The 27,926-nt window shown below is 50.1% G+C and overlaps 1 protein-coding gene across 1 annotated transcript in view; it reads left to right on the top strand.

The window, feature by feature from the left end:
• Positions 1-27,926, top strand: part of LOC135366484 (ATP-dependent RNA helicase DHX8-like) — a 67,023-nt gene that overhangs the window by 31,546 nt on the left and 7,551 nt on the right. The window contains exons 7-9 of the mRNA XM_064599196.1: positions 11,908-12,086; positions 24,453-24,593; positions 25,531-25,740. Of these exons, the coding sequence (XP_064455266.1) occupies positions 11,908-12,086; positions 24,453-24,593; positions 25,531-25,740 (530 nt within the window). The remainder of the gene's footprint in view (positions 1-11,907; positions 12,087-24,452; positions 24,594-25,530; positions 25,741-27,926) is intronic.

Below are 27,926 nucleotides of genomic sequence, written 5' to 3'. Positions count from 1 at the left end.
GGTAGCATTATCAGCTAATGGTAAACATTATCAGCTAAGACATCTGCTAAATATCAACTAAGCTATCAGCTAAAATATCAGCTAAGATGTCACCTAGATATCAGTTAAGATCTTAGTTAAAATGTCAGCTAAAACATCAGTTAAAATATCAGCTAAAACATCAGCTAATATATCAGTTAAAATATCAGCTAAGATATCAGTTAAATATCAGCTAAAACATCAGCTAAGATATCAGCTAAAATATCAGCTAAGATATCAGTTAAAACATCAGCTAAGATATCAGTTAAAATAGCAGCTAAAATATCAGCTAGCTAGCAGCTAAAATGTCAGCTAGATATCAGCTAAAATATCATCTAAGATATCAGTTAAAATATCAGCTAGAACATCAGCTAAAAATCCTGCGTGCGAATGGGGCTCTAAGATAAATGTCGACACAGTTCTCTGTGAAGTCGGTCCAGGACGCACGATCCCCCCTGCGGTAGTTGTGACATAGGCCGCCTGATACCACTACGAGGTGAGGCAGTAACAATCAGCTAAACATAGGGTAGCATTATCAGCTAACGGTAAACATTATCAGCTAAGATATCAGCTAAATATCAACTAAGCTATCAGGTAAAATATCAGCTATGATGTCACCTAGATATCAGTTAAGATCTTAGTTAAAATGTGAGCTAAAACATCAGCTAAAATATCAGCTAAGATATCAGTTAAAATATCAGCCAGGATATCAGTTAAAATATCATCTAAGATATCAGTTAAAATATCAGCTAGATATCAGCTAAAACTCCTGCGTACGAATGGGGCTCTAAGATAAATGTCGACACAGTTCTCTGAAGTCAGTCCAGGACGCACGATCCCCTTTGCGGTAGTTGTGACATAGGCTGCCTGATACCACTACGAAGTGAGGCAGTAACAAATCAGCTAAACATAGGGTAGCATTATCAGCTAATGGTAAACATTATCAGCTAAGATATCACCTAGATGTCAATTAAGATCGTAGTTAAAATATCAGCTAAGATATCAGCTAAAAATGTCAGCTAAAACATCAGCTAAGATATCAGTTAAAATATCAGCTAAAACATCAGCTAAGATATCAGCTAAAATATCAGTTAAAATATCAGCTAGGATATCAGTTAAAATAGCTAAAATATCAGCTAAAACATCAGCTAAGATATCAGTTAAAACTCCTGCGTGCGAATGGGGCTCTAAGATAAATGTTGACACAGTTCTCTGTAAAGTCGGTCCAGGACGCACGATCCCCCCTGCGGTAGTTGTGACATAGGCCGCCTGATACCACTACGAAGTGAGGCAGTAACAAATCAGCTAAACATAGGGTAGCATTATCAGCTAATGGTAAACATTATCAGCTAAGACATCTGCTAAATATCAACTAAGCTATCAGCTAAAATATCAGCTAAGATGTCACCTAGATATCAGTTAAGATCTTAGTTAAAATGTCAGCTAAAACATCAGTTAAAATATCAGCTAAAACATCAGCTAATATATCAGTTAAAATATCAGCTAAGATATCAGTTAAATATCAGCTAAAACATCAGCTAAGATATCAGCTAAAATATCAGCTAAGATATCAGTTAAAACATCAGCTAAGATATCAGTTAAAATAGCAGCTAAAATATCAGCTAGCTAGCAGCTAAAATGTCAGCTAGATATCAGCTAAAATATCATCTAAGATATCAGTTAAAATATCAGCTAGAACATCAGCTAAAAATCCTGCGTGCGAATGGGGCTCTAAGATAAATGTCGACACAGTTCTCTGTGAAGTCGGTCCAGGACGCACGATCCCCCCTGCGGTAGTTGTGACATAGGCCGCCTGATACCACTACGAGGTGAGGCAGTAACAATCAGCTAAACATAGGGTAGCATTATCAGCTAACGGTAAACATTATCAGCTAAGATATCAGCTAAATATCAACTAAGCTATCAGGTAAAATATCAGCTATGATGTCACCTAGATATCAGTTAAGATCTTAGTTAAAATGTGAGCTAAAACATCAGCTAAAATATCAGCTAAGATATCAGTTAAAATATCAGCTAAAACATCAGCTAATATATCAGTTAAAATATCAGTTAAATATCAGCTAAAACATCAGCTAAGATATCAGCTAAGATATCAGTTAAAATATGAGTTAAAACATCAGTTAAAACATCAGCTGAGATATCAGCTAAAATATCATCTAAGATATCAGTTAAAATATCAGCTAGATATCAGCTAAAACTCCTGCGTACGAATGGGGCTCTAAGATAAATGTCGACACAGTTCTCTGAAGTCGGTCCAGGACGCACGATCCCCTTTGCCGTAGTTGTGACATAGGCTGCCTGATACCACTACGAAGTGAGGCAGTAACAAATCAGCTAAACATAGGGTAGCATTATCAGCTAAAGGTAAACATTATCAGCTAAGATATCACCTAGATATCAGTTAAGATCGTAGTTAAAATATCAGCTAAAATGTCAGCTAAGATATCAGCTAAAAATTTCAGCTAAAACATCAGCTAAGATATCAGTTAAAATATCAGCTAGATATCAGCTAAAACTCCTGCGTGCGAATGGAGCTCTAAGATAAATGTCGACACAGTTCTCTGTGAAGTCGGTCCAGGACGCACGATCCCCCCTGCGGTAGTTGTGACATAGGCCGCCTGATACCACTACGAAGTGAGGCAGTAACATATCAGCTAAACATAGGGTAGCATTATCAGCTAATGGTAAACATTATCAGCTAAATATCAACTAAGCTGTCAGCTAAGATATCACCTAGATATCAGCTAAGATCTTAGTTAAAATATCAGCTAAAATATCAGCTAGATAGCAGCTAAAATGTCAGCTAGATATCAGCTAAGATACCAGCTAAAACATCAGCTGAGATATCAGCTAAAATATCAGCTAAGATATCAGTTAAAATATCAGCTAAGATATCAGTTAACATATCAGCTAGATATCAGCTAAGACTCCTGCGTGCGAATGGGGCTCTAAATGGGGAAGATAAATGTCGACACAATTCTGTGTGAAGTCGGTCTAGGACGCACGATCCTCCTGCAGTAGTGGTGACATTGCCCTCCCGTGTTTTCTTGTCCGAAAACCCAAAACAGGTGCGAAGAGGCGCCGGTTTCGAAACGGCGTCGGCAACGCAAATATCTACACGCTCGTGCCTACAGCACGTGACAACCAAAGTAACCAAGGAAAACTCGCGTGAGGACAACCGAGAGGGGAAGGTTTCTCCTCCTCATCCTCTTCTTGGTGAAGGAGAAAGACACGTGCGGATGGCTTTGGTCGCCCAGAGACTTCGTTGAATGGAGGTGACCAAACGAATGTATTTCGTTGAATCGAGTGCAAAAATACATTGGCGTCTATGGGGACGCGTGCGTGCAACGGAAATTCTTCGTTAAACAGAGGATTTCGCTAAATCGACGTTCGTTATTCAGAGGTTCAACTGTACTCTGTCTCCCCTCTTGGTCACATATAGAACACATATAACTATGTAGATGGGTAGAAATCCAGCGAACCGGTAGAATGTAGGGAGTTGCCTCAGGACAGAAGCCGCCGATATTTCGAACAGAGACTGTTCTTCTTCTGGGCACCGTCCTCATCATTGGCATGGTATTTAAAGGGTTAGGTGTGACGTGTTTAAAGGTTCATGCGAATTGTGGGTCAACAGCCCGGAGGGAAGAAAGGTTCCGTACGGGCTTTTATGGCCGGAGTGAATGGCTGCTTTGTTAGAGTGTGGAGGGGATTATGTGAACGTAGTGATCTAGGCTACAGACCGGTTACAGAAAAATGGAAGGTTCACGAACACGTGGACGGAACGGGACAACAGGCAAGAATTGGCAAGCATAGCGAAAGATAAGGAGGTTAGTGGTTATGTGGGGAAAATTCCAGACGAGGTTCTGGAAAACCGAAAAATCCTTACGCGTGCCAAATAAGCTTCATCACAAGATATTCCAACGCACTTCCAAACATCAAAGCCATTCTACAGAAGCACGAGCCCCTCCTCCAAAGCAGTGACCGACTTAGCAATATATTCACAAATCCCATACAGGTGACATACCGACGCGCAAAAAACCTGGCAGACTCCTTGGTCAATGCCAAAATCAGCAAAACAAGCACCCCGTACACGGGAACACAACCCTGCAACCTCCCGCGCTGCAAAACATGCAAGCACGTTCAACACGCTAACTCCATCAAAAGCACTGCGAGCAATTACACCCACCCCGTTAACCACGCGTTCACATGCACAAGCTCCAATGTCATATACTGCATTGAATGCGGCGACTGCTCTATGCAATACATTGGTGAAACCGGCCAACAAATGAACAACCGCCTTACCGGACACAGAACCGACACGTCCAACAAACTCCCCAAAGCAGTCGCCGAACACTTTAACGTTCCTGGTCACAATTTTGACAACATTAAACTATATATTCTAGAAACCGGGTTTGGATCCACACGTGACAGACGTGATAGGGAGTCTTATCTCATATACAAGTTCAACGCTCTTCACCCGTCCGGTATCAACAAATCACAAGGCACCCTAGAAACACTTCACAAATAAAATATGCTTTTCCCTTCTACCTCCATTATCATCTGTTATGTTCTGCATGGCCACTGCTTTCTACTTTCTTTATTGCATGCCACAACTTTGCAGTACAAATATTAAAAAAAAAAACCTTTGCTGGTTCTGGAATTTTCCCCACGTAACCACTAACCTCCTTATCTTTCGCTATGCTTGCCAATTCTTGCCTGTTGTCCCGTTTCGTCCACGTGTTCGTGAACCTTCCATTTTTCTGTAACCGGTCTGTAGCCTAGATCACTACGTTCACATAATCCCCTCCACACTCTAACAAAGCAGCCATTCACTCCGGCCGTAAAAGCCTGCACGGAACCTTTCTTCCCTCCGGGCTGTTGACCCACAATTCGCATGAACCTTTAAACACGTCACACCTAACCCTTTAAATACCATGCCAATGATGAGGACGGTGCCCAGAAGAAGAACAGTCTCTGTTCGAAATATCGGCGGCTTCTGTCCTGAGGCAAGTCCCTTCCTACATAAAACTATGTGGTTGCTGTGACGTTTTTTGCCACCATATTAATAAAAGAATAATTAGCGTTAGAGAGTGTCCGGGCATGTAAAAAAAAGTGAGTTTCTATTATATTTAAAAAATTCAGTGGGGATTTACGGTAGATGCAAGAGAAATCCGTCAGCATTAAGCGCCTTTTCCGATTTACGGCCGACTTCCGGGTGTTCACTGACGGTCGAAATCCAACTTCCGGTTGTCCACTTCCCGTCTATACTTCCGGTCCAACTCAACTTTCGGTTGTCCACTTCAGGTCTAACCTGACTTCCGGTTGTCCGCTTCCCTTCTATACTTGACTTCCGGTATCCACTTCCGGTCGAACTCTACTTCCGGTTGTCAACTTTCGGTGTAACCTTACTTGCGATTGTCTGTCTCAACCCGACTTCCGGTGTCCCACTCCTGGTCTATCTTAATGTCTGGTTGTCCACTTCCCGTCTATACTTAACTTTCGGTATCCACTTAGGTCTAACCTGACTTCCGGTTGTCGGCTTCCCTTCTATACTTGACTTCCGGTATCCACTTCCGGTCGAACTCTACTTCCGGTTGTCAACTTTCGGTGTAACCTTACTTGCGATTGTCTGTCTCAACCCGACTTCCGGTGTCCCACTCCTGGTCTATCTTAATGTCTGGTTGTCCACTTCCCGTCTATACTTAACTTTCGGTATCCACTTAGGTCTAACCTGACTTCCGGTTGTCGGCTTCCCTTCTATACTTGACTTCCGGTATCCACTTCCGGTCGAACTCTACTTCCGGTTGTCAACTTTCGGTGTAACCTTACTTGCGATTGTCTGTCTCAACCCGACTTCCGGTGTCCCACTCCTGGTCTATCTTAATGTCTGGTTGTCCACTTCCCGTCTATACTTAACTTTCGGTATCCACTTAGGTCTAACCTGACTTCCGGTTGTCGGCTTCCCTTCTATACTTGACTTCCGGTATCCACTTCCGGTCGAACTCTACTTCCGGTTGTCAACTTTCGGTGTAACCTTACTTGCGATTGTCTGTCTCAACCCGACTTCCGGTGTCCCACTCCTGGTCTATCTTAATGTCTGGTTGTCCACTTCCCGTCTATACTTAACTTTCGGTATCCACTTAGGTCTAACCTGACTTCCGGTTGTCCGCTTCCCTTCTATACTTGACTGCCGGTATCCACTTCCGATCCAACTCTACTTCCGGTTGTCCACTTTCGGTGTAACCTTACTTGCGATTGTCCGTCTCAACCCGACTTCCGGTGTCCCACTCCTGGTCTATCTTAATGTCTGGTTGTCCACTTCCCGTCTATACTTAACTTTCGGTACCCACTTAGGTCTAACCTGACTTCCGGTTGTCCGCTTCCCTTCTATACTTGACTTCCGGTATCCACTTCCGGTCGAACTCTACTTCCGGTTGTCAACTTTCGGTCTAACCTTACTTGCGATTGTCCGTCTCAACCCGACTTCCGGTGTCCCACTCCTGGTCTATCTTAATGTCTGGTTGTCCACTTCCCGTCTATACTTAACTTTCGGTACCCACTTAGGTCTAACCTGACTTCCGGTTGTCCGCTTCCCTTCTATACTTGACTGCCGGTATCCACTTCCGGTCGAACTCTACTTCCGGTTGTCAACTTTCGGTGTAACCTTACTTGCGATTGTCTGTCTCAACCCGACTTCCGGTGTCCCACTCCTGGTCTATCTTAATGTCTGGTTGTCCACTTCCCGTCTATACTTAACTTTCGGTACCCACTTAGGTCTAACCTGACTTCTGGTTGTCCGCTTCCCTTCTATACTTGACTTCCGGTATCCACTTCCGGTCGAACTCTACTTCCGGTTGTCAACTTTCGGTGTAACCTTACTTGCGATTGTCTGTCTCAACCCGACTTCCGGTGTCCCACTCCTGGTCTATCTTAATGTCTGGTTGTCCACTTCCCGTCTATACTTAACTTTCGGTATCCACTTAGGTCTAACCTGACTTCCGGTTGTCCGCTTCCCTTCTATACTTGACTGCCGGTATCCACTTCCGATCCAACTCTACTTCCGGTTGTCCACTTTCGGTGTAACCTTACTTGCGATTGTCCGTCTCAACCCGACTTCCGGTGTCCCACTCCTGGTCTATCTTAATGTCTGGTTGTCCACTTCCCGTCTATACTTAACTTTCGGTACCCACTTAGGTCTAACCTGACTTCCGGTTGTCCGCTTCCCTTCTATACTTGACTTCCGGTATCCACTTCCGGTCGAACTCTACTTCCGGTTGTCAACTTTCGGTCTAACCTTACTTGCGATTGTCCGTCTCAACCCGACTTCCGGTGTCCCACTCCTGGTCTATCTTAATGTCTGGTTGTCCACTTCCCGTCTATACTTAACTTTCGGTACCCACTTAGGTCTAACCTGACTTCCGGTTGTCCGCTTCCCTTCTATACTTGACTTCCGGTATCCACTTCCGGTCGAACTCTACTTCCTGTTGTCAACTTTCGGTCTAACCTTACTTGCGATTGTCCGTCTCAACCCGACTTCCGGTGTCCCACTCCTGGTCTATCTTAATGTCTGGTTGTCCACTTCCCGTCTATACTTAACTTTCGGTATCCACTTAGGTCTAACCTGACTTCCGGTTGTCGGCTTCCCTTCTATACTTGACTTCCGGTATCCACTTCCGGTCGAACTCTACTTCCGGTTGTCAACTTTCGGTGTAACCTTACTTGCGATTGTCTGTCTCAACCCGACTTCCGGTGTCCCACTCCTGGTCTATCTTAATGTCTGGTTGTCCACTTCCCGTCTATACTTAACTTTCGGTATCCACTTAGGTCTAACCTGACTTCCGGTTGTCCGCTTCCCTTCTATACTTGACTGCCGGTATCCACTTCCGATCCAACTCTACTTCCGGTTGTCCACTTTCGGTGTAACCTTACTTGCGATTGTCCGTCTCAACCCGACTTCCGGTGTCCCACTCCTGGTCTATCTTAATGTCTGGTTGTCCACTTCCCGTCTATACTTAACTTTCGGTACCCACTTAGGTCTAACCTGACTTCCGGTTGTCCGCTTCCCTTCTATACTTGACTGCCGGTATCCACTTCCGGTCGAACTCTACTTCCGGTTGTCAACTTTCGGTGTAACCTTACTTGCGATTGTCCGTCTCAACCCGACTTCCGGTGTCCCACTCCTGGTCTATCTTAATGTCTGGTTGTCCACTTCCCGTCTATACTTAACTTTCGGTACCCACTTAGGTCTAACCTGACTTCCGGTTGTCCGCTTCCCTTCTATACTTGACTTCCGGTATCCACTTCCGGTCGAACTCTACTTCCGGTTGTCAACTTTCGGTGTAACCTTACTTGCGATTGTCTGTCTCAACCCGACTTCCGGTGTCCCACTCCTGGTCTATCTTAATGTCTGGTTGTCCACTTCCCGTCTATACTTAACTTTCGGTACCCACTTAGGTCTAACCTGACTTCCGGTTGTCCGCTTCCCTTCTATACTTGACTTCCGGTATCCACTTCCGGTCGAACTCTACTTCCGGTTGTCAACTTTCGGTGTAACCTTACTTGCGATTGTCTGTCTCAACCCGACTTCCGGTGTCCCACTCCTGGTCTATCTTAATGTCTGGTTGTCCACTTCCCGTCTATACTTAACTTTCGGTATCCACTTAGGTCTAACCTGACTTCCGGTTGTCCGCTTCCCTTCTATACTTGACTGCCGGTATCCACTTCCGATCCAACTCTACTTCCGGTTGTCCACTTTCGGTGTAACCTTACTTGCGATTGTCCGTCTCAACCCGACTTCCGGTGTCCCACTCCTGGTCTATCTTAATGTCTGGTTGTCCACTTCCCGTCTATACTTAACTTTCGGTACCCACTTAGGTCTAACCTGACTTCCGGTTGTCCGCTTCCCTTCTATACTTGACTTCCGGTATCCACTTCCGGTCGAACTCTACTTCCGGTTGTCAACTTTCGGTCTAACCTTACTTGCGATTGTCCGTCTCAACCCGACTTCCGGTGTCCCACTCCTGGTCTATCTTAATGTCTGGTTGTCCACTTCCCGTCTATACTTAACTTTCGGTACCCACTTAGGTCTAACCTGACTTCCGGTTGTCCGCTTCCCTTCTATACTTGACTTCCGGTATCCACTTCCGGTCGAACTCTACTTCCTGTTGTCAACTTTCGGTCTAACCTTACTTGCGATTGTCCGTCTCAACCCGACTTCCGGTGTCCCACTCCTGGTCTATCTTAATGTCTGGTTGTCCACTTCCCGTCTATACTTAACTTTCGGTATCCACTTAGGTCTAACCTGACTTCCGGTTGTCCGCTTCCCTTCTATACTTGACTTCTGGTATCCACTTCCGGTCAACTCTACTTCCGGTTGTCAACTTTCGGTTTAACCTTACTTGCGATTGTCCGTCTCAACCCGACTTCCAGTTGCCCACTCCTGGTCTATCTTAATGTCTGGTTGTCCACTTCCCGTCTATACTTAACTTTTGGTATCCACTTAGGTCTAACCTGACTTCCGGTTGTCCGCTTCCCTTCTATACTTGACCTCCGGTATCCACATCCGGTCAACTCTACTTCCGGTTGTCAACTTTCGGTCTAACCTTACTTGCGATAGTCCCTCTCAACCCGACTTCCGGTTGCCCACTCCTGGTCTATCTTAATGTCTGGTTGTCCACTTACCGTCTATACTTAACTTTCGGTATCCACTTAGGTCTAACCTGACTTCTGGTTGTCCGCTTCCCTTCTATACTTGACTTCCGGTATCCACTTCCGGTCAACTCTACTTCCGGTTGTCACCTTTCAGTCTAACCTTACTTGCGATTGTCCGTCTCAACCCGACTTCCAGTTGCCCACTCCTGGTCTATCTTAATGTCTGGTTGTCCACTTCCCGTCTATACTTAACTTTTGGTATCCACTTAGGTCTAACCTGACTTCCGGTTGTCCGCTTCCCTTCTATACTTGACCTCCGGTATCCACTTCCGGTCAACTCTACTTCCGGTTGTCAACTTTCGGTCTAACCTTACTTGCGATTGTCCGTCTCAACCCGACTTCCGGTGTCCCACTCCTGGTCTATCTTAATGTCTGGTTGTCCACTTCCCGTCTATACTTAACTTTCGGTATCCACTTAGGTCTAACCTGACTTCCGGGTGTCCGCTTTTGGTCCAGCTCAACTTCCGGTTGTCCACTTCCTGTCTATACTTTACTTTCGTTGTTCAGCAGTGGTCTAAACCTGACTTCCGGTTGTCCACTTCCTGTCTGTACTGGAGTTCCATTATCCACTTCCTGTCCAACTCGACTTCCGGTCTAACCTGACTTCTGTTGTCCTCTTCCGGGCTACACTTGACTTCCGATTCGACACTTTCAATTACCATGTGTAAGTCCATTTAATGAACCCTTCCTCAATGCTTTCAGTTACCCTGTAATTACCATTAATTACCGAAGGTAAGTGCGGGTTATCTGCGATAATTTTGAATTTCATTTAATTGCCTTTAATTACATTTACTTGCTTTAATTACTCTCAATTCCCTTCTAGTTGACATTAATTAGCTTTAATTACATTTAATTACCTCCGGTAACCTGTAGTTACCTTCAGTAATCTTTTAATTTAATCTTTCCCTTAATTACATATATATTACATTCATTGCTTTTAAACTTCCTTGCTTTAATTGCCTTTAATTACCTTAAATTTCTCTTACCTCTTACTCTTAATTACCGTCGACTACTCCAATTTCAAATCATTTACCTCCATTTAGATTTACCCTCTTATATCCCCTCTACATGTCCAGTTATACCTCTGCCTCGCTGAAGCTTCATCATCTCACACACGGACACACACACATACAACCTTTTCCAGTTACGCATTATAACGCAACGCGTCACCCTAAAGAGGCAATCTGCTTTTCCTTGTGATGGCGTGTTTGTTTAGGGCGCGCAAGAAATACAACTGCAGTACGCTCTGCAGACGTCTCGTTTCTGTACACTGCCTTTTTCCGCACAACTCGCAGCATAGGCTACATGTATGTAGGTCTCACTCTGTTGAAAGATCTGAAGACAGTAGAAGACACGTGTGTACATCCTACGTCATGGGTAGGGGAAGTGGTGACACGAGGGTGGTGCGACGCGTGCGGTGTGCACTGGTTGACGCGACAAAAGAGGGGGTGAAGCGCCGCACCAGTACCGCCGCTTCCCCCTTTCTCTGCCACGCATTGACGCCAAAGACTATGTGAGGAGCCCCCTGCGGGCACCTTTCTTTGGTTTTTCTGTTCTGAGCGTGGTACATTATCTACTGGGCAATGCCAGATATGGAGGTAGTAGTACGAGGTAGGGAGGGAGTAGTCCAGCAGTATTGAGAGGTGATGCAAGGTGCTCCCGCACCGGGTGACATGAACCTTAGTTAATTCTCTGGGTAGGGTTCCGAATTTTTGGAGTTATCCAAGAAACAATCGAAAACAGATGCCGGTAAAATGTAAAGTAACTCGATTTGTCCGAAAAACTTTACGTTTGGGTGTTGCAGGAACTGAAATCTCACCAAGAAAATCAATGTAGTGATTAGACGGGATTCATTCTCTACTACTCTCTACTACTCGACATTAGGCGATTTTCAGATTATTTCGACCACTTCCCAGGTCTGCTTGGAGTGTGTGTATTCCCTTCTTGATGCCACTACATACATTTGAAAAACGTCCGGCGCCTACAGTTTTGCTCGATTTTTTTCTGGGATCCATGCTTCCTCGTGCTCCGCCTCAAAGTGGACATACAAACTAAAGGAGCACAGGTGGCATAAGTTGTTCTATTAAAGGTTGACTTCTGGAGGAACCGATGTATAGATAGCATAGATTGTTGTCATAATTGTGTATTCACATCCAGGAGATATTCTCGTCTTCCTGTCTGGGCAAGAAGAGATAGATAACGCTTGCGACGAAATCGAACACAAGTCTCGAATGCTACCAGCAGCCCTAGAAGCGATGGTGCTGCCGCTGTACAGCGCCCTTCCGAGCAACATGCAGGCCAAGGTGTTTGAACCAACACCAGAAGGTTACAGGAAGGTAGGTGTATAAGGGTGTAGCACGATTTGTTAGCTCTCATGTCGCCTGTCCAATTACCCCCGATCCATTTTTCCCGTGTGTCAAACCACCGGCGTCAATTTCCCCCGCGGTGCTTCACCCGAAGGCTAAAATGTGCTCGGGGAAAGGCAATACGGGGCAACGTGTCGGGGCAACACGTCGTTACGAAAAGCTGAAAGTTGTAGACGAATGTTGAAAGTGCTAGCTTATATCCATATGGAGGCTACTTCCTATGCAGTACTAAAATAGCCATGACCTTTTAAAAAAGGATTCGCCTTCCAAAACCATCTCCTGTTTTCCTAGTTCTGAGTCACACCACTGAGGCAGGGAAAATGGGACGATTATACGATGAAAAATTGCCGATCGGTTTTTTGCGCTCGACGGGAATCGCGCAAAAGCACAAATAATAGAGCAGTTAAAAAAAACGAATTTTGGTTTTTAAAAACATTCGGTGGCAGGAAATCCTTGTTAATATTTTGCTGATGAACGCTGTTCCGCTTCCATGCGATTGTATGTCCGTTTGTACGTCACCAAGGGACATTCCTTCCCAGTGTACGTACCGCTTGCAACATACTTGTCTGAAATCTCCAGCCTGTGGCGGAGTGGTCCCCTATCGGCGGTCTCGTGCGCGCAGGGCCCTTACCATTATCGCCTCCGAGGGGAAATCGTGTTTCACACAACGCCACCAACTAGGAAAGGTAATCTGTGATACTTGGGAGTCGTCTCCTAGCATGGGGAAGTAAGAATGCTAGCAGACGACGCACTACGCGCTCAAGTATCACAGATGATCTCCCCCGATCGGTGGCGTTATATGAAACATGACCTCCCCTCGGAGATGATAATGGTATGAGCCCTTCGCGTGCGACACCGTCGATAGGGAACCGCTCTGCTCCGCCACGGGCTGGAGATTCCAGACTTCTATGTGGCAAGCAGTACCGCCTTTGTCTATTCAAACTACGACGGCCGCACCGTATCCCGCACATCGGCCTCGGAGTCAGTCCCACTAGCTCTATCAAGCACTTGCTCATCTCATGCGATCTCATCATTGGGCAGTTCAGTACATCAGTATGTTGATGATGCAATTCACACACGGCGCGACAGCGGGTATTTCGAACCCTCCGTTGCGCAAATCACAAAGCACACACGTAAAAAGCAGCCGGCGCCATTTCAAAGACTTTCAATGACAAAATCACTTAACACCAAAATCGCTTCGTTATTGCGGTCCAAGATTACTACTAGTTTCGTCAGGAAGCACTCGCACTGAAAACAAAGGACAGATCAATGGCGGCCATGACAGGGAAGCGGAACTGGTCGTGCAGCACGCCTACCAGGTGCCTCAGTTAAATCCCCAGGCTAAATAATTCGCGAACCGGTGCACCAACCGAAGAACTTTCATTTTACAAGTATCTATCCGATACCACCCACAAGCTGCGCACCGTCTGAATGAGCGGGAGACGATCATTATTTAAATAAAGATTCAAATGAGTTTCGTGGAAAAACCTAACTTTTAAAGCAGGGCGCCGTCGGCATTAAAATGTCCCTCTCTCACGCACGGCTCTTCTGCTCCGCTTCTGTTTCGCTTGTACCCGCTCAAAATTTCAAGCCTCAAGCCAGACGTTATCACCTCCACCAGCGCCTTGGCGCCTTGCTGAATCCTGCGAACTGGGATTCGCGACGCGGTTCCCCCCTTCCGAGCATGGAGGGGGTTGAGCACCCCAGCTACAAATCCTCCACAGAGGAGGGAAGTAACATTGACAGCGACTCATCCGCAAGCTGCGGAACCGTGCTCCTTGGGAAGAGAAGTCTTCCTCCTTCCTCCTCGTGCGATGGTCCCGGTCTCCCATCTTCGGACGATGAGCCGCCCTTCCAGGAGGTCACAAAGCGTCCCCGCAAAGCTGCCCGCCGCAACACCGCACGAGCTTCCGCTCTAGAGGGCACAACGGTACTGTTCACTCCTACTGACCGCAACTCCAACCTCGCTCGTCTTAACCACCTAAAGATCTCCGAGTTCCTCACCTCCGAGTTTCCAGGGCGAATAAGGGAGATCCGCCCCAATTACTCGAAGAACATAATCGCAGTAGACGCTGTTTCACCCTCCGCAAAGCCATCACTCCTACAACTGGGGCGAATCTGCTCCGTCTCTGTGCGCGCTTATGAACCACGGCCATCGAACTCGTGCTACGGTGTGCTCCCAGGGATTGACCCCTCGCTTACGGACGAGCAAATACTGGGCGCCATCAAATCTGAACCTCCGGTCCTCGCGGCTCGGCGAATCAGGAAGGATGGGGGAGCTGTGCGGCTCACTTTCCCTGGTTCTAAGCCGCCAAACCAAATCAGCCTTCACCTCCTCACGATGCAGGTTCAAAGCTACCTACCCCATGCAGTACAGTGCAACAACTGCCTTAGATATGGCCATGTGGCTGCGTGCTGCACCCGAAAGAGGACGTGCGCAACGTGCGGGATGTCTCACGACAACGCTGAGTGCCCCAATGAAGAACCGCTCTGCATAAACTGCAAGGGGAGTCATGTTGCCACGTCGGCAGATTGTCCGAAACTCAGGGAACAAAGACGCGTAGCCCGGGTGCGGTCCCGCTCTACGAGCAGCTACAAAGAAGCCCTGGAAGTAGTCAGGAAGGCTGCACGCAAGAGGAAGCCAAAAAAGAAGCGTGCACCTGCTCCGCCAACTACAACGGGTTCACGCCATCCGCCTACCAACAGCCCTGCCCCCGAGAAGCATCCCTCGTGGGCGGACCCCGACTACCTCCCGCTCCCGCCATGCGAACCTCGAGCGGCCGCTTCAAAGCGCACAGCGGCTAAGCATCCAGCACCTGCCATGCCAAGCAACACCCAATCTCCGTCCCCTTCATCCCGTGCCGCCCTAGACCGAACACGCGGCGGTGACGTCGCATCGGTCATATTAAAACTGCTGTTCGCGGCACTTAAGGCCATAGTTACTGCGTGCCCTAACTGTACCGTTCTCCCAGATGTTCAATCGATCCTAGGCCTTGAAAACCTCATCGCACCCATTCTCCTGGCGGATCAGAGTAGGAACTGAACTCATCCAGTCTCGACCTCACCGATCAGAACATAACATCGGAATGACAACGCACTTTCAAGAGACAACGGTGTTCCAATGGAATGCGAAAAGCCTCTTGTCCAAAGTGTCCGACTTCCGTCAATTCACCTGGCGACACAAGTTTCCTATTATGTGTATATCGGAATGCGGAATTCCGGTAGAGTTTCGTTTATCGAACTACGTGACATTCACCTCCAGTCCCCGTGGCGGGCGATGCCGATCCGCGTTGTTTGTTCGGTCCGACATTCCAGCCATCAAGAAGGATATTATTACGGGCGGACAGGGCGAATACGTATGTTGCATCGTGCGCATGGCCGACCTTGTCCTTACTGTGGTCTCACTTTACCTTCCTCCGGCGGTCGCTTACGATACTGGGGACCTGCCCGCAGTACTGGACAACGTCCCGCCTCCATATCTTCTTTGTGGTGACTTCAACGCCCACAATGTCATCTGGGGCAGCGCGCGCTCCGACACGCGAGGGGAGCGACTGGCAGCCCTGTTCGAGGAGCGAAACCTCTTCACCCTTCATCCTCAATGATGGCTCCCCTACGTTCCTGAAGACAACGTACCATTCTTCCTGCTTGGACCTCTCTGTTGTGTCAGCTCCTATTGCACATCGCTTCAGATGGCAGGTGGGCGCTGATACCCTTGGAAGTGATCATCTTCCTGTCCTGATCAGCATGCAAGGTTCGCGAGTACAAGCCCGCTCCCACACCGCTAAAAGAACGGATTGGCAGGCCTACAGATGCATGCTCGAATCTTCACTTTTAGACTGGAGGCCCCAAAATGCCCATGACTTCTGCGACGTGGTTGCTAACGCGGCGCGCGCTGCGACCCAGGTGCACCGCATACCTGCCAAGTTCACGTCCGTCGACGCGGAGCATGAGAGGCTGCGCGCTATCCGCCGCCGCGCCGAGCGACGCGCCCGCCGCACACATCTCCCAGTCGACAAAAGTGAAGCGAGGCGGCTACAGAAGGTGATTCATAGGCATCTGTACAAGCTGACACGCGACCGCTGGAGAAGCTTCGCGACATCACTGTCTCCAAGAACACCCATGTCTCGAATTTGGTCGGTGCTCAAAGGGCTCGCCACTCCCGTTTTCCAAAGGCATCCTTTCCGCTCACTATCGCTTGCCACTGGGTGCCCTGAAGTCGAGGTTGCAGAGCAGTACTGTGCCCGCCTGACGTCGACACCTGCCGCTCCTCTCGCGTCTTCCCTTGACATCCCTGTAGCCCTTGAGTGCTCCGCAGATCCGTCATTGGATGCCCCATTTTCGCTTACCGAGCTCGAATCTGCTATAGGGCTCTCGCCTGCGCACACGTCGCCGGGTCCTGACGGAGTCACCTACAAAGCATTGCGGTATCTCCCGCTTTGTGGCCGCCAGCTCCTTCTGGGCCTCTTCAACGAAACTTGGCAGGCCAGCTCCATCCCGCCGCACTGGAAGTCCGCGATGATCGTGCCTATCCTTAAACCTGGCCAGTCCCCTCACAACATCGACTCTTTTCGGCCAATCGCACTTACAAGCTGCGCAGGGAAAGTCATGGAGCGGATGGTCCACTCTCGCCTGAACTGGTTCTTCGAAGCCTCGAACTTCTTCCCTGAAGTCATGGCCGGCTTCCGTCAAGGCAGGTCGGCGATAGACAACGTAATCGACATTGTCTCTAGTGTACAACAAGCGCGATCGGAAGGGAAGCTCACAGCAGCGGTCTTCCTTGACGTCAAAAAAGCATATGACAGCGTGGTGCACAGCACTGTCATTGCGACGCTCCAAGAGGCTGGTATTGGGGGCCGCCCGCTCGCATGGATTCGGGACTTCCTCGTTGATCGCACCTTGTTTGTGCGCACCTCTCAAAGGCACACTGCACACTACAGAGTTCTGCGAGGTGTCCCGCCAGGGGAGTGTGTTGAGCCCACTGCTGTTCAACGTCATCATGGCTGCTTTACCTGCTCAACTAAGTGAACATGTCAACATCACAATATACGCCGACGACCTCTGCATCTGGGCCTCCTCCACCCGTCGGGATGTAATCCAGCGTCGCTTGCAAGGTGCTTTGGACACTATCGTATCTTACCTCTCCGACCGTGGTCTTACAATCTCACCTAGCAAGACTGTTGCCATGGCATTCACCCGCCGATCCTTCCGCAAATTCCCCCTCCGCGTTGACGGCCAACAGCTCGCCTTCGTACGTCATCACAAATACCTGGGCATAACCATTGACAGGGAGCTGACCTGGTCCAAGCACGTCAAGGCCATGTCTACCGCGGCGACTACCATCGTGAACGTCCTCCGCCGCATCTCTGGTTCGTCCTGGGGCCCATCATACCCTGACCTTCGCCAGGTGCATACCTCACTCGTCCTAGGGCTTCTGCGCTACAGCTTACCGGTATTGCACGGTCTAAGTTCAACGACAGAGCGCGAACTTTTGAACATCCAGGCGCGAAGCCTTCGAGTGTGCCTTGGTGTCCCCAAAACGACCGACACCTTCCTGGTCTTGGCTGAGGCGAGGGAGACGCCAGCACACGTCCTACGCGACATGGAGACCCTGCGCGCATGTGCGCGGTACCGCACACGACATGCTGCCCACTACCTACGGGACATTCACCTACTGTATGAAAGCTCAGGTTTCGGGGCTGCTGTTTGCAGGCTGGCACAGTCTCTTCCGCCCCCTCCGTCGCGCCTGCTATACGCTCCACCTTTGTGGACCCTCGAGCTGCCTCCGACGGACCTGCATATTCCCGACATGTCCCGCAAAAACGACACTCCTGTCCTCGCTGCGCGCCAGTTTGCTCTTGACCATTTGAACTCTGTCCACGGTCAGCGTAAAGGAATTTTCACAGATGGCTCGGTTGTGTACGGCGCGTCGTCTGCAGCTTTCTACATACCTCACAGCGATACTACGCAGACTTTCAAGCTGCCGCATGAAACTTCATCCACCGAAGCGGAACTGACAGCCATCTATGAAGCGCTCAACGCCATATCCGGTTCACAGGCCGACTCGTGGTCCATCTTCACGGACAGCAAGTCAGCATTGGAGACCTTGGCGTCGTACCGGTGCAGTGCTATTTGCGATCTCCGCACGCTTGTAATCGCCAGACACAACGAGCTCTTGGCTTCCGGCCACAGCGTACGGCTCCAGTGGGTACCCAGTCACGTCGGGTTGCCCGGAAATACCCGTGCCGACATTGCTGCGAAACGTGCCCATACCACGGCTGCCTTGAGTCTCAGCATCCCGCTTTCAATGTCTGCCTGCCTGCTCCAAATACGTCGCTTGCGCACTCGCTGTGTCCTAGATTTCACAGAACGAGCCATCTCGCCCAATACATTTCTGCACTCCATCGACCCAAAAATGCAATACGTCCCTCCCCCAAACATCACGAGGAGGGAGGCGTCCGTTATCCACCGACTTCGGTTAAGCGTGGCTCGAACGCCAACACGGCTCTTCCAACTCAACACGCTTGACACCCCTACATGTGCAGCCTGCTCTACCGAGGGCAACACTCCCCACCTACTCCTCCACTGTCGCCTGTTCGCCGCTCCCCGTGCCACTCTGATGGAGCGGCTAGCTGCCCTAGGGCTCAGGGAGGTCACGCTGGCGACGCTACTGGGCCCTCTGCAACGCCCCATTCAGTGGCGCGTCGGAAGGGAATTCGTACGCTTCCTTACCGACACAGGGCTCGCGCTGAGCCTGTGACTGCGCCTCCTTCTTTCGCTCTTTCCGATTTGTCTTTATTTTTTCTTCTTTCTCTTTATTTTTCCTTTTCTCCCTTTTCCTTTTTGTAAGCGGGAATAGCAAGTCGGCTGCTGGAGCCAGGCTAACCTTTCCCCTCTTTCGTGTTTTTTTTTTTTTTTTTGTTTTGCAATAAACCTATATTCCCCCCCCCCTTTTGGGACCTTCAGTGGACACCTTTTAGAGAAAAATCTGCAACCGAAGCGGGTCATTTGTTGCAGTAATTAATTGGTTTCGGTTTACATATTTTTGTCGCGGCGAAGAGCAAAAGGGCGTAATTCATTGGCGGATAAGTGAATGGTAACGCCATGAAAGAAGGGGTGGCAGCCCTCTACTTCCTCGGCCATCGGGTCCATTTCCCTCGTCGATTCAGCCTCAGAACAGTCGCTTTCCACCATGTTCACCTGACGATGTTGCCTCGTCCTATGTTGCATGGATGTATAATAAGTGTGTCTATGAAAAAAACATATGTAGGAGAGAATGGGAAGAGAGTGGGTACGTGTTCCGATCGTTGGCACCTTGGTAAGCCTTTTTCAGCGTAGCGCAATCTCGACTGGCAATCCAGAGGTGCTTGGTTCGACTCCCGTCGTTGTCTTGCTTTTTCGACGACTGCCATATTTCAACTGCCTATGTACATATACGTGTGGGGTGTGAATCAGCCTTTTGTATCTCAATACAGAGAACTGTCCTGAGGAATAGGAAAATTCTCATCGTCTATTAAAAAAAAAAAAGAAAGTGGTGCCCGCGAAGAATCCGGAATTATAAAGTTAATGTGATATCCACTTGGAGATGCCTTCAAAATTAAAAATAAACAAAGTTTCACAAAATTCGTTCATGTTTTTTCATAAAGCTTCAAATTCGAATCCAACTGACAGCTTCCGCTTGAAACAGCCCTACCCTGCTTCGCCTCTTCCGGTGACGTAGTTTGCATTGCTCGGGATATTCCCAGTCGCTTAGCTGACTGCGTCGCCAGGCTGGTTGCAATCCGATACCACCAAAAGCTTGTAGAGCGAGAAATGAGGCGACCAGGCTCTACTGAGGTTGATGGGTTTAATGACGGTTAATGGCGATGAACCGAAAACGAAAGCTCGGGTCACGCGCAGTGCTGCGCGTAACCGATGGCGGTGCTGGTGATGATTATGACGCTGCTGCTACAGGGCTCCCCCCCGTGGCGGATGACAAAGCTGGCGAGGAGGGCCGAGGTCGGCGGAAAGGTCGGGCGCCGAGGCCAAGGAGTGCAGGAGCCGGACCCGAGGCGGTGGGCGGCTCGTAGTGTGCGAGCTGCGGCGCCCAATGCACTCGACGTGGAGGGGGAGGAATGCTGGAGACAGGAGCTGAGCACGGGCGTAGGGAGGGCGGGTCGGGCGATACCAGAGGTGCCGACTCCAGGAATGCGGGCTTAAGCCTGTCGATGGCCACAGTGTCAGGTCCCCGCGGAAGGTCGAGGCGGAAAAACTTCCCGGCTCGCGAGATGACCCTGTAGGGGCCGTCATAGGGAGGCTGCAAGCTGGAGCGCACAGAGTCCCGGCGGACGAAGACGTGGGTGGCTTGATTAAGGTCGGGGCTCACGAACACGCGTGTTGCGGGAGCGGAGCGGGTAGGCGTGGGCTTGAGGTCCCGGAAGAGCTGGCGGAGACGGTCGATGTAGGAGGAAGGGTCGTGCACGAGCGGGGCCGAGGGGGTGAAGAATGATCCGGGAAGGCGGAGCGGGCAGCCGTAGACCATCTGGGCCGCGCTGCAGTCATCCTGGCGGATCGCGGCGCGAAGGCCAAGCAGGACGAAGGGTAGACGCTCGGGCCAGGTTGTGTCGCCGTGGTCAGTGGCGCGGAGGGAAGCCTTGAGCTGCCGATGAAGGCGCTCGACCAGGCCGTTGGCAGCCGGATGGTAGGCCGTGGTTCGGATGTGATGGGTTCCGAGGGCGCTGCACAGGTGACGGAAGAGGGCCGATTCAAACTGGCGTCCTCTGTCCGTGGTTACAGTGGACGGGACGCCGAATCGGGAAACCCAGGAGAAGAGGAATGCGTGGGCCACCGTCTCTGCCGTGATGTCAGGAATCGGCGTTACCTCCGGCCAGCGGGTAAAGCGGTCGATGCACGAGAGCAGGTAGCGGTAGCCTTTGGCCGGAGGAAGCGGGCCGACCAAGTCGATGTGGACCTGGTCGAAACGGGCATCTGGCGGAAGGAACCGCGATGGAGGCGAGATGGTGTGGCGGTAGATTTTGGACCGCTGGCAGGCCAGGCAGGCCCGCGCCCAGTCACGGACATCGGCATTCATGCGAGGCCATATGTAGCGCTCTGCGACGATCTTTTGCGTGCCGCGCACGCCAGGGTGGGACAGCGAGTGGAGGGCGTTGAAAACATGCCGGCGGAAGGCCAGGGGAACGAAAGGGCGCGGGGTACCAGTAGAGGTGTCGCACCATAGACTTGCCGTCGAACCGGGGAGCGAGATCTCCCGAAAAGTGGTGGATGAGGCGGGGGAGGAACGAAGATTGGCGAGATCTTGATCAGCGTGTTGAGCCTGGGCGATGCCGTCCAAATCGACCGCGGGGGGCGGATGGAGAGCATTGACGTCCGGCCGCGAGAGTGCGTCGGCAGCGGCATTGTCTTCGCCTGCGACGTGTCGCACATCGGTCGTGAACTCCAAGAGGTAGCACATGTGGCGGGTTTCACGAGGCGAGTGGTTGAGGGAGGCCGATCGCAGGGCGAACATGAGAGGCTTGTGGTCGGTGTACAGCACAAACGGGCGGCCCTCGAGAAAATGGCGGTAGTGTCTGCATGCCAGGTAGGCGGCGAGGAGCTCACGCCCGAAGGTGCTGTAGCGTGTTTCGGCTGGCGAGAGGCGTTGGGAAAAGAAACCGAGAGGTTTCCAGTTGCCATCCTGACGCTGCTGCAAGACTGCGCCGACAGCAGCAGTGGAGGCGTCGACGAACAACGCTGTCTCGGCGTCAGGACGAGGATGGTGGAGCAGCACAGCATCTGCCAGGGCCTGCTTGACCTCTGCGAACGCGCGTTCTGCTGCCGGTGTCCACTCCAGAGGGGCAGCACGGGCCTCTTTCGGATGGTCAGCGCCGAGAGCTGCGTAGAGAGGCTGGAGCAAGGCAGCACAGCGAGGCACAAAACGTCGGTAGAAAGTCACGAGGCCAAGGAATGAACGAAGTCCTTTGCGAGAAGTGGGGGCAGGAAAGTCTCGGATGGCCTGGACCTTGGATGCGAGTGGCCGGATGCCTTGCGGGGTGATGGTGTGTCCCAGGAAGGTAAGGGTGGTAACGCCAAACTCGCACTTCGCGGCATTGATGGAGACTCCGTAGTCCTCCAGGCGCGAGAACAGGGCGCGCAGATGGGCGCGATGAGCCTCCGGAGATGGACTTGCGACGAGGATGTCATCCATGTATGCGAATGCGAAGTCCAGGCCGCGGAGCACTTCGTTGATGAATCGTTGGAATGTCTGCGCAGCATTACGCAGGCCAAAGGGCATCCGCACGTATTCAAAGAGGCCAAAAGGGGTGGTTATAGCAGTCTTCGGGATGTCAGGGGGATGGACGGGAATTTGGTGATAGGCTTTGATGAGGTCTATCTTGGAGAAGATGGTCGCTCCGTCAAGATTCGCGGTGAAGTCCTGAATATGGGGAAGCGGGTATCTGTCCGGTACCGTGACGATGTTGAGTGCACGGTAGTCCCCACATGGGCGCCAGTCACCAGGTGTTGCTTTGGGCACCATGTGGAGAGCGGAAGACCACGGGCTGGAGGAAGGCCGAATGATCCCCAGTTCGAGCATGTGCTCGAATTCCCTCTTGGCAATGACGAGGCGCTCTGGAGCCAGCCGTCTGGGGCGAGCGAAGACAGGGGGGCCCCGTGTCACGATGTGGTGAGTGACGCTGTGGCGAGGTGGGCAAGAGGCGTGAGATTGGCGCAGGACAGCGGGGAACTCCGTGACAATGTCGGCGAAAGCAGTGGGCAACGGTAGCCGTATGGTGGGACTAATGGCGGCTATATGCGCTGGAGCTCCATAAACGTGCAAAGAAGTAGTGTTGTCGACGAGGCGCTGGCGTCTAATATCCACAAGAAGGTCGAAATGGTGGAGGAAGTCGGCGCCAAGGATTGCGAAGGGGAGGTCGGCGATGGTAAAAACCCAACGAAATACTCTGCGCAGGCCGAGGTCAAGGGTGACGGAGCGTTGACCGTAAGTTGAGATGGTGGACTTGTTGACTGCCTGCAAAGCCAAGTCTGGTTGTCGGTGTCGTTTTTCTGCGGGGGTTGGTGGAACGACGCTCACGTCAGCCCCGGTGTCCACCAGGAAGCGACAGCCGGACACGCGGTCCGTGATCCGGAAGAGCCGGCTGTTGTCGCCCCCAGCCATGCCAGCCGTTAATGGTTGGGGGGAGCGTTTCCCGGCCACGAGCAAGGGGCCTGGCAGTTCCTTGAGGCATCGCCGAATTTTCGATGATACCAGCAGAAGTGGTGCTGAGAGGGCGAAGGAGACCGTTGACGGGATGGCGAGCAGCGACGGCAAAACGGGCGCCGAGGGGAACGTGGTCGCTGCGGGGGAATGGCGTCCACCCGGTTCACCAGGGCCGCCACCGTAGTCTGGAGTTGCTGGAGCGACGTGCTGATGGCAGTGATTGCAACGTCCACCGGTGGAGGGGAGGTGCGGGGGGCCAGGGCGGCAACTGCTCCTGGAGATGGAAGGCCAGCAAAATCCAGAAGCTGCTGCAATCGCCGCTCCTCCGAAGCAGATGTGCGGCGAATTAACTCGTCCCGTAGGGTGTCGTAGGGCAACTCGGGGTGAGGGTGGATTATTAGGTCACGGACTTCCGCCGCAGCTTCGGGAGGAAGGTTTGCGATGGCGTAGCCAAACCTTGAGTCTTGAGAAGTGACGCGGCGTCCGTCGAAGAGAACCTCCGCCTGCGCGAACCACAGCTGAGGGTCGGAGATGGAGAAAGGCGGCAGGCGGAGCGGTGCCACAGAAGCCTCAAGCGGTGGAAGTGGCGGTGGCCGGCTGGGAGGCGAAGAGCTGCTGGAGTGCTGGTCGCCGTTCATGATGGTGGAACGTTGGATCACGTTCGGGTCACCAGTTGTAGAGCGAGAAATGAGGCGACCAGGCTCTACTGAGGTTGATGGGTTTAATGACGGTTAATGGCGATGAACCGAAAACGAAAGCTCGGGTCACGCGCAGTGCTGCGCGTAACCGATGGCGGTGCTGGTGATGATTATGACGCTGCTGCTACAAGCATAAACGCAGATGTTTCTAGTGACTGTTCGGCAGCAAATTGCGCATTTGTGACGGACAGCCTGCCTTCATAACAGACTCTAGTGACGTCTGTTCGCGCACTGTTGCCTGAGCTCAGACGGGAGCGCGCAGCCGGCTGCAAATCCGATTAAATGCATTTTCTAATGTTCTCGACTGTGTCCAAACGAAATATTCGGGTTTCATGTATTTTGTATTCCGATCGCACCTTCAGTTCAACTGCGTTCTTTTTTTTTTTCTTTACACAAGCTCTTCCTGGAGTTTTGAAGGAGAGCTTGCATATTTCTTCTACTTTGCAGGTCGTTGTGGCAACCAATGTAGCAGAAACATCTCTCACCATCGACGGGGTGGTCTACGTGGTGGATTCGGGTGTAGTGAAAGAGAAGACATATGATCCCCACACGGGGGTTGAGTCCCTCACCGTCTCGTTAATTTCTCAGGTAGTACCCCCTGTGGGCATATCATGTTTGCAACAGTGTTCTTGTAACGTATCGTGTATACTTACAATACAGTGTCAATACCAACCAAGAGTGCTTACATTTCCGGGTCATATTTGTGTTCCGACCCGCTGATGCGTTTTCGGTTTTCAGTAGCTGTAAATATTATGAAGGAAGCTATGAACAGGGTATCGTGATAACATCCAACATTACCTTAGAGGTCCGACATCTGAGAGCCGTGCAAGTATTTCAGGGTTGAACAGTAATCTAAGCAGCCTCACTAGTGCATTCCGAAAGTTCAGCAGTTGTGGGTTTAGCCTGGCACAAATTACCAGAATAAACGTTTTCGTCTTCCAGAATGATATCTATAATTTCTGACATTAAAACTTACATGTGTATCACAGTGCGTTCTCGCATAATTTTCATTTGAGAGGGAAATTATACAAAATTAATTTCTCATTTTAAGCATTAGCTCATACAAACAGGCATGACATGGCTCCTACCGTTCTATGCGGCTGCACTACCTTGACCTGCATCGTGACCTTTCCTCCCTCTATTTTTTTGTTCTAATAAATATATCTTCCTCCCCTCTGTATCATTATCTTCGGATTCCAAACCGTTGGCCGTCCTGCAACGCTTCATGGAACCAAAACTTGAGAAAGTTTGGGTCTCAACGGCAGTGCAACCAATTTGTGTCGCTTTTATATGCGGACATGTTGACCTTCATAATGTAAAAGCCTGAGTCTGAGTCTTACGGAGTTGATCCACCAGCTGGCCTGCATATATGCCATCTTGTCATGTTGACCTTGCGTTGTCTTTCTATGCTGTCTACCACAAACAGTGGGCCTTGTAGCACGTTGTTTTTCATTAGCAAATTAACTTTTTCTCTGAAGTTCTCGGTGCGCTGGAGGTGTTCTGGGTTTTGCATTGTTCATGCTAGACACAAGCGGACCAGCGATCAGGGAGAGCCGGAAGAACAGCACCAGGCAAAGCATATAGGATGTACTCTAAGGCCGCATACAACAAGATGAAGCCCACACAAGACCCGGAGATCATCCGCAACGAACTCGCTTCTACCATCCTGCAACTCAAGGCTCTCGGCGTTCACGAAATCATGAAGTTTGATTTCATGGATACTCCAGATCGTCAGGTGTGTACAGCAGTGTGCCAGATGTGGTGTATCCGTGTGAAGTATATGCTATTGATGCAGTTGCAGATCCAAGAAAGGGAGGGTGTGCCCTGCAAATCAATGGGTTAAACATTAGACTTCCCCTCCCCACAGTTCGCCCTGTTAGTCGAACCAGTCCCCCACTACTACTGCAGGTTGGGACAAAAGTTTACGGAACACGCGAGCGGCGTACTTTTTCTTCGGTGCGACACCCTAGCGGCCGCCGGAAGCAGGTGAGTTCACTGTCTCTGAGCGGTAAAAGGGTAGGCTGTGAGCGACACACAGCGGTGGCTTCCCTCCGAGGCACACCCAAGCGACACCGAAACTACCACTGTGTGTCGCTAACAGCGAACCCTTCCACACCTCCGAAACAGTGAACTCATCCGGTTCCGGCAGCCGCTAGGGTGTCGCACCGAAGAAAAAGTATGTCGCTCCCGTGTTCCATAAACTTTTGTCCCAACCTGTACTAACTCCCCTGCTCCTGCTCCTGTCCTTTCTCCATCTGACCAGCCTGTACTCCGCTCATGGCCACAGTTACTTCGCGGCGCTAGCACGGACATGAAAAAAAGGTCTTCATGCAGCAGGTGCTATTGCTTTCTGTGCTGCACTTTTCTAAAGGAACGCGCGAAGGCTTCCTGGTTAACGTTTTCTTTGTACGGCATGTCTTAATGTCGAGGAACACAGGTGTATGGGAACAGTAGGTAACACGGATGCTAACCATTTAACCAGTTTCACCTCGTCTTATGAGAGAACGTGGTATACCTTACAAACGACAGCTCGGAATCCTGATGATTCCGAGCTCCATACTCACGTCCCCCCCCCCCTTTTTTTTCTTTATCACATCACGATCACCACCATCCTGACTGTCCTTCTGCATTCGAGCCTATTACTCCACGAAGAACACACGCGGTCCTGAAGATGTCCCCAAAGTGTCATCGTGTCCTGGTCCTTCGATATGAATCCGCAGAGCGTCCTGAGGACGATACTGGCGGACTGTGCACGAAGAGTCATTCAGATACGTCCTGTGCATGTCCCTGTGGGTAACTGACAGGATGAGAAATATTATTTTGTACAGTTTACCTGCTAAGATTCCCCAAATATTGAGTGATACATTTGTATTGTTTTTGGGTCGATCTCTGGGCCTGAATGGCGTTTGTCATCAACAAAGTGCGGTCCTGTGTAAGATTCCTCCTCCCAAAAAACGTGACTGTCTATGACACATGGAGCATTTACCGCGAAAAAGACAGAAATGTGTGATTCTGTTGCACTGTTTTTGACTTCCCAAAATCCCACTGAATGCCTCAAACCAAATGGAGTAAGAAACATAGCATTTGCATCGATGAGGGGTTAATACTCTAAGCAATTCCTCGTTTGTTGTACTATTTGTTTGCATAATCGAATTAAACTTAGCAGCACACCTTTCGTTTTTAATACGGAAGCGACTAAGGCTCTCGAATTTACGGGAGGACGCGTAACAAGCAATAACTAGTATCTGTTTCTGTTTGGAGGGATGGTCCAGTACCTTTCGAAGTGAGTTTCTCGGACATAGTGCTCCTGGAAATGCTTTTTCTGAATCTTTCATATTTCTTTTTGCTTGCTTTTTAAACAGCCGCGCTCCTTGTCCGTTATGAGAAATACGCTAAACAAATAAAAAGGAGCAAACGGAAAGCTGGTGACAAGGGTTGAACAAGTGCCGGAAAGAGAAAAACGGCCTTGCGCTCAAAATGGGCCACCTTTCTCAAAATAAATAAATAAGATATCCTGTTTTGCTCCTAAAACCTCTCTGGGGCTGTTTTTGGGACACTCCCTGAGGAGCTTCTGGGGATGGCCGGAGGCTTTGCATTTTAACACTTTTCTGACAAACTGAGGACCATACGGGGATGTCCGAGGAATGTTATTCCTGTCCCAATGGAACATCCCTGGGATGACCTGAAGATATCATTGTGTTCTTACCATGTGAACTGCTACCACCGTATTTTGTGGATCTGGAGTGTGCGATATTGTTTTCCCGTTCTATTGATTGTGTGCCTGTGAGTACGTGAGGGATACCGCTGTGATTTGTTTTGATTGCTGTATATAGCTCTTGCAATGGAGCAGGTAGCACCCATGGTGGGTTGCTGAAAGCTCCAAGGTTTACTTTATTCTACTAACTAACTACTAATTTACTA

This window comes from Ornithodoros turicata, chromosome 8 (assembly GCF_037126465.1).
Source record: "Ornithodoros turicata isolate Travis chromosome 8, ASM3712646v1, whole genome shotgun sequence".
In the NCBI taxonomy this organism is placed as follows: Eukaryota; Metazoa; Arthropoda; class Arachnida; order Ixodida; family Argasidae; genus Ornithodoros; species Ornithodoros turicata.
The sequence above is the reverse complement of the archived record's forward strand: the minus strand, read 5'-3'. Positions and strand labels throughout refer to the sequence as shown.